The 13,013-nt window shown below is 42.1% G+C and overlaps 1 protein-coding gene across 2 annotated transcripts; it reads left to right on the forward strand.

Annotated features, from left to right (window-relative positions):
* Positions 1–731: 731 nt before the first annotated feature.
* Positions 732–12,787, forward strand: rab11fip2 (RAB11 family interacting protein 2 (class I)). 2 transcript variants are annotated; one of them, XM_011602920.2, is made up of 7 exons: positions 732–903; positions 1,525–1,987; positions 4,624–4,681; positions 4,769–5,021; positions 5,968–6,313; positions 7,439–7,511; positions 9,511–12,787. In XM_011602920.2, the coding sequence occupies exons 2-7, from the start codon at positions 1,635–1,637 to the stop codon at positions 9,721–9,723; spliced, it is 1,296 nt and encodes a 431-aa protein (XP_011601222.1). In that variant the 5' UTR covers positions 732–903; positions 1,525–1,634; the 3' UTR covers positions 9,724–12,787. The 2 variants fall into 2 exon arrangements, with proteins under 2 accessions (XP_011601222.1, XP_003963764.1); XM_003963715.3 differs by having other exon boundaries at positions 4,624–5,021.
* The last annotated feature ends 226 nt before the right edge of the window (positions 12,788–13,013 follow it).

Here is a 13,013-nt window from a genome sequence, read left to right on the forward strand (position 1 = left end):
AGCATTTCATTCAAAGATGTACTCTAGATAAGTGCAATAATCTTGGTTTGATGGATGGCCCAGCCGGAGGCCGAGCCCAGTGGTGTGTACATACTGCACTGGTTGTGGCAGAACGATAAAAACCCACACAGGCAGGTGTGTTTGGTTTAGATGCACTTGTCAAGTGGGGTGACAACCATGTCTGTGTTCATTCAAGTGCACCCCTTATCTGCACCTCCTTCTCCCACTCATCAGACAAAAGCACTTCCCATGTTTATATGATTTACCTCTCAAAAAAAATAAAGTGCATCAAAGTACACCTTCATACATGCACAAATATGCACAAATGGCCAATATCTTCAGTGTATTAACTAGTCAGAAAATTTATGAGATTACTCAGTGATTACTTACACAGCAATACTTATAGCACATTTTTCCTTTTTTTGAAAAAATAAACGATATAATTTTAGCTACCTAATAATGCAGAAATAACATCTATTAAAAGTAGCACATGTAGTAACTAAAAACAAAGATATTCACACATGTAAATGATTCCTCTGTGGAAAATATACATCTAACGTCAAGTTTAGAATTTTTAAAAAGAAGTCATTTCAGTCATTTCCATGAAAATAATCGATATCTTAAAAGTAAAGTTATTATTAAATGCTTCGACAGGTTTTAAAACGACACGTTCATCGTGCGCGTGTGCGCAGCTCGTGCTTGAACTTTCGCAGGGTGTTGCGGAAGTGACGTCGCAGTAGGAAGTAAAGCTGACTGTCGGCAAAAGGCGAGCAGAAACAACAGGAACATCAGCTGCAAGCTAATATTTCATATAATCTATGTGAGAATAACTTCTCATGAATGGAAATTCAGGCTGCTTTTGATACCATCTCATCCGAAATCCGCTGCTGTGATGGCACCGAGGTGAGGCACTCTAAATGTGCTGAATGTTCTTCTTAGCTCAGTGACTAGCTGCATATAGCTAAAGTAATCCCTCAGAATACATTTGACTACAATGCCGTCGTTTTATTAAAAGTTAATTTTTAAGCTTCAGTGCTCCCTGACAGACAGTAGTAATCAAGCAGTAAAGACAAAGGTGTTTATTTAAGGCTAAAGTCTACCCTGATAGAATTCTCTTGACTCAATCAAATGCCTTTTCGCTATTACTTTAGTACCAGTGATGCATTTTCACAATGTACGGGCTGCTCACCCTGAATGAACTGGCCCCACACGTTTATTTTGGATTATTTTATTTTTAAAGTCAGTATGGTGCAGTCAGTCTGTCACTGAGTCACTCACCAGTATGGTGACCAAGCCCAAACTGGATGAGCTCATCAATCTGTCTTTGGCTTTCAGATTAGGCAACAGACAGCAAAGGAAATGGTCTATTTCATTCTTGAAATAATTTAATGTTATGAATATTTTGTTACATTTTAATTCACGTGTCTGCTTTTTTTTAAGATAACTGATGATGTTTCTTTTTTGTTTTCTTTTCATCCTACATGATTTATCGATGGTTTGGACGTCGGTGTCTCGGCGCATCAGTTGTGTTGCCACGGTGAACAATAGTGATCCATGTCTGCAGTGTCATTATTCAACTCAATATTAAGTATCCGATTTCTTCTGAACGGACTTTTGTTAAAACCGTGCTGACAATGTCGCTTGCTGCACAATCGCAGAAGTGGTTTCCAACCCACGTCCAAGTCACTGTTCTCCAAGCAACCAGTTTACAACCCAAAGGCAAAAACAGCACCAATGATGCCTACACTATTATTCAAATGGGCAAAGAAAAGTATTCAACGTCAGTGGCCGAGAAGACACTTGACCCTGTCTGGAAAGAAGAAGCCTCCTTTGAATTGCCGGGATTACTTTTGGAAGGTAATCCAGAAGTCTACGAACTCTGTCTAATCGTCATGCATCGGTCCTTGGTTGGTATGGACAAATTCCTTGGCCAGAGGTCCATCAACCTTAACCAAGTTTTTGATAACAAGCAACGAAAGAAAACTGAGTAAGTATCAAGTTAATCTCAGAACACTTGCATTCTTTGACAATGTTTTGTAGGGTTTATCGAGCCATCGGCAATTATTCCACTGACTAATATCACACAGGGCAAATTATTGTCTACTTATCTGTAATTGATGAGTCGATGCCTCTGAAAAATGTTCAGTAAATAGTTAAACAAAAAGGAGGATTGTAAAATCTATCATAAGTAACGTAAACTAATTTAGTTAAGTTACGGTTTAACTTGCTATTAACATTACATTCCAAAACAGCTCTTAGTCTTGCAGTAATGCTTATTCAACAGAGATGGTGAAGTGTATTTCCTCCCGACTGTTTTGAGAACGGGATACTTATATCATTCATATCATTGTTCATGTCACTGCCAGCTCACACTCATGGTTTGTGTACATGTAGTTACTAAAGAGGAGTCAGTGTCTGAGAGGAAGTCTAAAGTCTATTTCCAGAACTGAACAAAGAAATTAGCCCGTATTTGCTCTGTGTGTGTTTTATAGATGATTTTGATTTACCGCTATATCCCTTTTGGCGTCACGTGGAGGGTGCTGGGGCCTATCCCAGCTGCATATAGGCAAAGGCAGGTCCACCCCTGAATAAGTTGCCATCTCCTCCAAGGGCACTGTGTGAGCATTTGGGGGGTTTAGTGCTCCAGGGTACCTCGGCAGTCTTCTGAAGGTGTGCCGTCACCGCTTGTCTATGACCAGAACACCTTCTATATTTTATCCGAGGCTTGAACCGCTTCAACCCAGTCCCCTAGAGACTGACCTGCAGCCACACAAGAAAAAAAAAAGCAGCCAGAAACAGAACAGAATTGTTCTCCTGTGATTTCAATCAAAAGCGAGTGTGATAATGCATTGGTGTCTTTTTGAGATATTTGGCAAAATGTCCCATTTTATGGACACTATTGTTTGGGGCTTAGCAATGAATTGCCCTACATTGTGCAGAGATTATTTTTAGCTTAAACTCTGACATGCTGAGCACCAGTTGGCCTAATTGGAACTGGTGCAGCTGGTTAAACATGTTCTGGAAGTCACTCCTGTACAATTATATTAATAAATGTATCTTGGGAAGTAAACGTTGCGGTGTGGACGAATCTAGGAGCATAATTCTTCCTCAAAAAAGAAAGAATGCATGTCAGGAGAAGCGAAGGCTTTAAATTTCAGGTAGAGACAAGGGAAAAGACACCGCTTGCCAAAAAATGGGCGTGCCTGTAACTGAGTCACCTCTTTCATTAACGACTGTTTTGAGAAGGCCGTTCTCCTCCCTACACACTGGGAAAATACAATAGGTGAATGTAATGAAAGCCAGCATGATGATAAACCTGCTAGTGTTGAATATATGAGTTAAAAACCCATCCATTACAGAAAATAACCCAGAATAATCAGGTTTGATGCGGTATTGATTAGCTTCCACTACATGAACACGGAGACTCATTTGCACACCTTCTCCTCAGTCTTGCCATCCATCAGTGAGGAGAGGTTGGGTTTCATTTGTTTTGACATGTGGAAATGATGCACCTCCGAGCTGCATATTTTCAGAAGCGGTTCTGTAATGCATACACTCAGGGTGCTTGTTAGGCTAATCCCACACTGCAGGCATACTTGACTATGATACCGGGACCCTCAATACAATATCAACAATTGACAGTGGGCCCATGTTCGCCGTGGCCCATTTGCTGTGTTTTGGAACTGACATATTGGGGAGGAATACCCGTCGTGATATCTGAGTCGGCAGCCCATAATTATCCCACACCTGTGCTTACTGATTGTGCGGAGTTTCCCAGCGGTCCAGGCCCAAGTGGGAGGATTGTGGCTCCAAGTGCAGGCAGGTTTATCTTGGCCTTGAGACACACAAGAGGTGCACCCTGGCCCCCATGGCAGCGGCACGCTGTGGCTGTTGATCAGACCGAGCATGGCGCACAGCCTGGGAATCAGATCCGGCGAAGGCTTTCATGGGTGTGCTGCTGAGCTACAGACTAGGTGGTTAAAATAGATTTTTATCACAGGCATAAATAAGGCATTGAGTGCTATGATGTCACTTTGCTGAAGGATATAATCACAGGTTCCTTGACTGGGAATATCTCTCATTAGCATGTATGGACCGTTTGTTTGCCCCATCACACAGCTTTGCAGTTTCCTTATTGCTTGTCATTGCATTTCCGAACAAAGAGCAGATTTGTGCAAATGCCACTTTATTTCCCTCACAGTGCAAGCATAAATCCCATTACTTCCAGTTGAAAAAGCAGAGATGTTAAACAAATATTAGCCGAAATGCAGCCTGGAATGGCCTATATTATTCAGCAGAGGGCCATTTGTTATGTTAGGCTTCCAAAAAATAATGTTTATACTCTGAATGATAAATTGCATTTTCACTTCCCACCAACTTCAAACGATTAAGCCCCTGTATTTGTGTTCAGCCTTTGGATTAATCTTTTCAAATTAGCCTTTTCATTGAAATAACTAGTTAGGGTTCATTAAAAGGTTAGCGGGGTTTTTCGGGTTATTTGCGAACAAACAGGCTTCTGCCATCTTGTGACTTTATAGATTACGTTGGATAATTATAGATGTTGGGACCAAATTTAAGAAACTGAGAACTTTGCTTATCTAAAACAACCACATCTCTTTGCAGTTGGTATTCTTTGGAGTCCAAACCGGGAAAGAAGAGGAAAGAACGGGGTCGTATCGAAGTAAGCATCCAGTTTATAAGGAACAACATGACAGCCAGCATGTTTGACCTCTCCATGAAGGAGAAGCCCCGCTCACCTTTTTCTAAGCTCAAGGACAAAATGAAGGGTCGGAAACACGGCGGCGGGTCCGGGGACACCTCCTCAGCCATCCTGCCGCACTCCGCCATGTGCAACTCAGAGTCCAGCTCTGTCCCGAAATCACAACCGCAGCCTGAAGCGAAGGGCAAGAGGCCTCTTCTCGCAGGGACACACAAACTGTCTGCAGCCCATTCCATGTCTGACCTTATTGGAACTCACTTCAGGCCCAAACTGGATTCCATGAACTCCATAGAAGAGAGCGGTGAGTTCAATAACCCGTCTGCACTCGTAGTTTTTCATTCACAAGCAGCGCAGTTTAGAGCCCAGTGCCTGGGTATTGAGTTCATGACTAGTAAAACACGTTATCATCACCAGGTTCATCTGTCACGGTAACGTTATTATTAATGAAGTGTTTAATCTTCTTACAGTGGCTCCACAGAACTTCTGATGATCAGTGCACCTTTCATATGTTCATTATATTTAAACCAGCAGGTTCTACTTTTTCATAGAATTCCATCATGTGTTTTAAACGCACACATATGCAGGATAACGATAAATAAGCTTAGTGTAAAACATACTGTATATAATCAATTACATAACCGATCATATTGGAACTGTTTCTGTTGCTTATTGTGTTGTAGCAGGTGCTCTGTAATATCCCAGGATATTTCCAGGTTTCCAGGATATTTATGAATAGATAATAGGAATGAAAGCTTTTGTTTTTCCAAGCGATCCCAATGGGAAAACGATTTAATGTAACGTCTGAAAGGCGGAAGAACTGGTAAGAATGTGATGAAACGCTGATGTCATTTCCAAATCTGGCGCTGATCCCGTTAAATCAGTCGGACCCGATTTCAGTATTTTCCGAGATTCAGAAATCCCTGCGCAAAATTCCAATGTGCGCTTTCTTGACACGCTGCCGTTTTGATCCTCAATGTTGCGTCTGAGCTTCACACCTACCGTCCTTGTGGATGAATATGCAGATATTCTATAGGTGTTGAGAGGCGCCATTGCAGGTATGCAGACTGCTCACAGTTAAATGTTGATACTCTCATAATCTCTAATAATTCTACATCAGTGATTATCGTCTTTGAGCAAATCAATCACAATACTTCAAGATTTGTACTATGTAAAATGCTAATTAAAATTGCTTGTTAATTGCTTATTAAAAGTGCCTCATGTCAGCTGACGTGTTGCATTTGGTTCAGGCGGTCCTCACAGGCGTTCCCAGAGTGAGGTGCCAGGCTACCAGGACGACGAGGCACACTGTGACCCTTTCACTGATATCAGTGACGCCCTGCCACAGAAGTATGCCACACTCCCACGCAACCGCAACCCATTCGAGGGGGAGCACGGGCAGCTGTGGGACCCGGCAGAGCGGAAGGAGAAAAAGGAGAAGGTCACGCTACTGGAACGTGTGACGGGGAAAAAGGACGGGCGCAAGACCAGCAATGGGGGGCGCTTGGGCAGCGCAGGCGACCTACGCGCCCCCAACCCTTTCAGTGGAGAGTTGCCAGCAGACACGAACCCGTTCATCTCCAACTACAAACCCAGGTCACCCGCGCTTTATTTCATCTCAGTCAACACAAACTTCTTATTTCTCTTTTCTTTTTAATTGAAAAATTCCGAGTCTTCTCTTAGTCAGAGTTCAGTTCTGTCGTAAAAAAAAATTCCACTTTCTAGAAAAAACAGGTAATAAAAAAAAAGAATCTTTAGGCTACGGTCACATAATTTATTGATAAGATCTCCATACATGAGAGGGTCCAACGGAAATACACGGCAGTGCCACCAAAATTATAGAATATATATTGATTAACAACTGGAAGAAAGGAGAAATCCGTGGGAAGTTTTTCAAATAAGCTGCTTTTGATGCTCAAAACTGAAAGATCTTTGAATCGAAGAGAAACAGATTAGAAGTAATTTACCTGAAAGATGGATAATGAAATACTGTTGCACAGTCCAGTTAAAATGGTGTAACAAAGGTGAGATGCAACCTATGTCCTTCCTCCCTGCAGCACAGATAAAATAACACAAAATGAGACTGTGGATACAGAAATGTACAAACGACCCCAAACTTCAATGCAGCATCAAGAACTGAACAGAAATCTTCCTTTAGGTGGCTTCATTCAGACCTCCTGGCTTCTAATAATGATCCTCTACACTTCAGCTTTTGTCCACACCTGACTTTAGAATTACTGCTATGCAGAAGGGCTGTCGCTCCTTTCACGAGGCTAAGGAGCTCCTCTGACGTCCCAAGATAGGACCTTTGTAATTCTGGAGACATCCACCGTCCAAGACAACTTGGCTACATCTGTTTCCTGCATTTCATAAAGAGTTGCTGAGCTCTGTGGCGAAGTTCTGCCATATCAGAGAAGAAGGTGTCATTAGTGGCTCTTTAGAGAGCCTGAGCTTGATAACAGAGCCTTCTGAGCTATAGTAATGAGATCCTCTGCACAGATAGACCAGCCAATTAACCACTTATCTCTGTAGGCACCAGTCCATCATCTTTACTGCTGCTTTTGTCAGACACAGGCTCACTGGTCATTTGTTTAAACATGGTGAAAAACGGGGTATATTTAGCTGCATCAAACTGTCGCTATCGACGCTGGGGATAATTAACCCCAGATCGTTCTGCGATGACTGGCGTGGTTACTGATCCTCTGTTTAATTGTTCTGCAGTGAAAAAAACTCATCAAGAAAAGAAGCTCTCAACTTTGGCCTCAAGAAGAAGGACATCAATGGCAAGAAAGATGTAAGAGGAAGAAGTTTGTCTTTAATGATTTCGTCAGTTGCTCCAGTTCTCCTTGATCTTGGCTGACATGAAGAGGAAGAGGAGGAACGACCCTCGCAGTTAGGCGTCCTTAGCTTTCCTGCTGTACGGATTGTTAATGACAGCTCTCAAGTCTTTTTATTTCTTTAAATAATTCCTCATAGCAGCTGGTGACACTGATCTGAGGCCAGTGGAAATTCAGATGGTGCCATTCAGCTAATTAGCAGCTGCACACGTCGGTCATCATGTCTTAGGTGGACATGATTTGAAGTGGTGTGAAATTTCGTGTTGTAAGGCCGGTCCTAGTGGTGCGTCACACCAAGTCAGTAATTGGAGGTTTTTTTTGTTGTTGGGAAATAACACAACAGTGTCATTTGTGCGTGATGTTTAGAAGATTGTTAAATCGTCTGGCATCACCAATTTGAGAGCAACTCAAAGTCTTCATTTATCCCCCGTCAACAGTGGTGTTTATGAAGCAGTTGCGGGAGCTTTAGTGGTGCCTAAATGCCAAAGTGATGTCTAAATGAGGAGGAGAATGCCGATAATGGCTTTCCTCACCTTCCTTTGTGGGTGTTGAGGGCTGTCAGTATCCACACATGTGCCCCCGTCCAGTGCCTTCGCAGAAATACCAGCTCCTGTTTCCTCTGCTTCAAGGCCCTAATTAACCACACACGAGGGGGGGAGGGAGGGCAGAGAGGGATTTCAAAGGACCCAGCTTTTAGATTCTCAAAGCTGAGCTCATTAGAAACTGTAATGACGCAACTGGAGAAAGCCTTATCGCTACTGATCGCACAAAAATGGTCATCATTACTTTGCCAATTTATGGTCATTTCCAGGCTTTTGTCACCAGCCAATAAAGCTGCCAGTGTGTGTCTCTGTGTGTGTGTGTGTGTGTGTGTGTGTGTGTGTGTGTGTGTGTGTGTGTGTGAGAGCGCAAAGTAGCTGGTACATATGCTTGCTTGTGACACTTGGCACTCTTTCACTTATTTCCCTTCTCTTCCCACAGAAATGCACTTTTCAAGTGTGTGTGTGTGTGTGTGTGTGTGTGTGTGTGTGTGTGTGTGTGTGTGTGTGTGTGTGTGTGTGTGTGTGTGTGTGTGTGTGTGTGTGTGCGTGCGTGCGTGCGTGCGTGTGTGTGTCTGTGGAGTAAGTTACCTCGCTCTGTTCTGAGAGCCCTCCCTACACTGGACATTTAATCTCAGCAGCAAATATTTCATTTTGGTTTGTGTCACCCCTGCAGTAGCCTCTGTACTGTTCCATGTGATAAGATCCGGGGTAAGCAGTCCCACTGCAGGTCGTTCTCCATTGTCTTTGCCCAACAGCGGAGGTTTGAAGGCTGTGTGGGAGTGGAAGCTGATAAGTCCGGTATTTTAAACAGGTGAAGGCTTTGCTGCTCTTTCCGTCCAGGATGGGATGCGCAGTGGTGCAGCGATAAAGCGCTCCCTCATTAAAAATGACCGCAGCTCCTATCGTACCCAGGCAACACGATCTGGATGTCCTGTACCAAACGAATCTGCGTTATTAGATCTAATAATCTGCGTTATTCGATCCTGAGCTTGTCAGTGTTTTTGCCCTGGACTCATTTGCAGTCGCACATCAGTCACTTTAGTTCTGTATCATTAGCACCAGATCTCAGGTGATCATGTGATAATTGGTCACGTAAAACCCACATGTTTAATTTACAGGTTGTTTTTTTTTGCCTCGAGATTGAACTTTGACTTTTGTTGTCAGCTAGTGGCGTTTTACGAACGCTTCAGTTTTAAATATTTTAAACGCTATTAAGACAGTGTAGCAAAAATAAATTAGCCAAGAATCTAAGTAATTTCGTGGGAGGAACTAATCACATGCTAATTTCGGATCAGATATGTTTCATCTGCTTTCACTGAGGTCTCAAAAGGCGGAGAAAAAGTCTTAAATTGGAGCAGTAGAAAACTCTCCGATGATGTTCTAATAAAGTTTGTTTTCTCGCCACGCCACGCAGGAAAGCGTCAGCGCCTACAGCAACTTGTCCTTTGAAGAGGTGGCGCAGGAGCTTGTGAAGCAGAAAGAAATTGTGAAAAAGAAAGACGCCCACATCAAGGAGCTGGAGGACTACATCGATAACTTACTTGTGCGCGTGATGGAGGAGACGCCCAGTATTCTCCGCACGCCCTACGAGCCAAAGAAGAAGGCGGGTAAACTTGGCAAAAAGTAGAACCGCAGACGGCAGTTATGCTTTAGTGAGAACAAATGGGTACCTGTATCTGGGTTGTTTCAGAACATTTGTAATCAATTCTAATTTTTCTATGCTTTCTTTTCTACGGTTTAGTTGTTCTTTTCAGTTCAGGGAGGGTTTTTTTGTTTGCAGTTGTTATTATAACGAAAGAAATTCCACTATTTGCTCGGGTCTAAAATCACTCTGCTGCACAATCTCGTGCGCTTTAACGGGAGCGGAGAAAAATCCATCGCTCGGTTCAAGCGGGACACGTGAGAGCGGGCAGCAGTCGGCCGCGCACGCGCGCGCAGCATCTGTCTTCTGCCCATGAGCCCTTAAGGTTTGGAGGCAGCCAAAGTCCTGTTTACCAGATGCTGCAGCCTGGGCTGTTTGCTGAAGGATGGAGAAGACGGAGCCGCTGTGTTTACACTCACTGCCACCTAAACTAGAAAACACATGTAGCAGAGGCAGCGGGGGCTCCGTTTCCGAGCCTCCGCTGCCTATTTGCCGGAGTGATTCATGGCCGTCCTCAGAGAGACAGGAGACTTACTGTAAGATGTTTCCTGACAGTATCTGCAGTCTGCTTTCTGTCCAGCATGCTGACTCGCGATTTTTTTCCCCCCCTCTTAACTGAACAAAGGTACATTCTTCTGGTCACTTCTTTGTTTCCTGTTTACCAACCTAAAGTGCAATAATCTTAATGAAGTACCCTGCTTTATAATATGTGGGTGATCTTGTTTAAACCATACTCACATGTTAATGTTGATTTGAAAAGTCTTAATCTCTTTTTTAAAAGCTTTGTCTCTAAATTCTCATGCAGGTACGAAGTACTGCTGCAGGTAGAAATGTGGGTACATGAACAATCTTTTATTATGACATGTTGTTATTATTTAAATGTATTTTAAGCCCTCTCGTCACATGGTTGACTGTTGTAACACTCATAGAAAATAATAACTAAAAGAGCTTTTGGAATAAAAAGCACTACTGCTCCAGTTTTCACACACTAACGTCACAATGTATTTAATAACTTACACAATACACAAGTTGGAGTTTTACCTTCAGTAATCAGGAAGTTGTTGTCATTCAGGTTAGCCACTATTTCCATTTCAACCTTTTATCTCTTCCAGTATTTCTACGTCGTTTTTTCACATTATTCAGCACTTTTATGACTTTGTTCAGAACAAATGCAGAATGAGCTCTGGAGCACTGCTGCTACTGATATTATAAAATAATATAAGTTGGGGTTTTCTCCACCTACCACTGTCTCCTGCTAGAATCTGAACAATTATCTCAACATTGGCTGCTGTTTCCATTGATTTCCTGTCATACGCACGTGCCGATCCTGATCACAGCTCAAAGTGCTACACTGTACATATGGAATGTCAGACGTCAAACTCACTGTAAATGATTCCTCTTTCTTTTCTATGTGAATGTCCCAACACAGAGACACTTTTGTAATGTTTGTATGATTTCTGCTGTTGTGAAGGTAGTTATTTCATGTCGAGGTACGCAGACTTGAAGCCAAAATCTCCCGTTATTGAATGTATTACGATCAGCTTTGATAACTAAAATTTGTAAAGCTACGCCAACAAGGCCATTGAACCTTGCTGCCTTCTGAGAATTTGGGTCCACAGACGTCGTGTGTGCCGCTGGTGATTTGAGTGGATTCATCTCAGCTGCAGTTTGATTTACATCCGTGTTTGAGAAGATTGTTTGGATCACTTGATAAAATGTGATTGCCTCCTCCAGTCGATGTACCAACACTTTGAACTGTTCTCTTGGTGGTGAAGCATTTCCTCACTAACTTTTTTACAACTCTTATCCTACAGTACATACGGTGGATATGGTCTTTTTTTTTTAAAAGAATAATGTTCAACCTGTTCATGTTTTCGCTCGATTGTAAATACCAATTGTAATTCTAAGATTTGGAAATAATATATTTTCTTTTTTATTGCTATATTGGCTGCATGTGCTGTTTTAGTACTGTTGCTTTGGAGGGATGATTGAAAAACAAAGATAAGGTCTAAATCAAAAAAGCAGGTGGAATTCATTTGTGGACCCCATTCAGTTGAAATTAAAAACGAGTGGACAACAGTTCAAATCATTTCATTTTCCGTTCGTGTGATGTTCTCCTGTTTAATTACTAGCTCTGGAAAATGTCACAAATTTAAAGGCCGAGTGTTAAAACATTTTATTTTTAATTGTTTTGCAGCTCGGGGTTAGAGAGGCAACTTCAACCCTGTATCATCATGTTCTCCTCTCTGCAGCCCTTTTAATGCCATGGTTTGATTTTTGTCAGCAATAATTCGCAAAACCTCCAGCCCGAGTTGACCGTGTGGGCTGGCGTCCACGTAAACCCGTGTAATTAGTGTGCAAACATTTTGCTATTTTTTATTTTCCCCAGTGTTGTCAAAGCATCGAAGCCTTCCATGACAATGACACAAAGCTGGAGTCAAATCTCACAACCTTCCTCTGGCAGGTTTTCCACTGTGACGCGGCGCGAGTTGCCATAGGCCACATCCAGCTGCCAGACAGTAAGACTTAAGCTCCCAGTAAATCCCCTGACAATGCTTGTAATGTGGCGCACACGTTTGAAGGAAATGATGACTGTTTGTGAAAGATCTCGCAGTTAAAGCCGAATTGTGCAGAGGTGGGATAAACAGAGCGCAGCACAATAAAGCATAAACATTTAACATCAACGCGGGTTGAGTTCAGTTGGACCTGAAATTACATCTTCATTCTAAATTCTGTCACGTTGCATTTTCAACTGGATTAGTTAATGCACATAAGTGTATTTTAGTGTTTATTTATGTACCCCTTGTATTATTGTTTATTATTTAAACAGCATTTCCTTAAATAATAAAGGTTTTAGCTTATATGCATTAGAGGTGATTTGTAGGCCATAATGGCAGTTCTAGAAACTCTGGGGGCTTAAAAAAGTATCTGATCATTTGAGTTTTCTTCATGGTACCGTCAGCTACTGTTAAAATGTCACAATTCCGTTGGTTGTAGTTTAAAATGACACAAGCGCGATTGTAATTTTTAATAAACTCACTCTAAAGAAGACATGTGTGGCTTGTTTATTTCAGTGTCCATGACCTTAAATTACTAACTAAAATACCAGTGCAGCAGATCTTTTTAATCCCAATCTGATGCAAGTCTTCTGTTAAGTGTTTTTTTTTTTTTCTAATTATTTTTTCAGCACCTGTCTTATCATTCTCATGGGTGCAGTAAGAGTCCCCTGGATTAAAAGACCGCGACACAATTAGCGGTTTCAAATGCGCTGATTT

Source organism: Takifugu rubripes, chromosome 4 (assembly GCF_901000725.2).
Source record: "Takifugu rubripes chromosome 4, fTakRub1.2, whole genome shotgun sequence".
Taxonomy (NCBI): domain Eukaryota; kingdom Metazoa; phylum Chordata; class Actinopteri; order Tetraodontiformes; family Tetraodontidae; genus Takifugu; species Takifugu rubripes.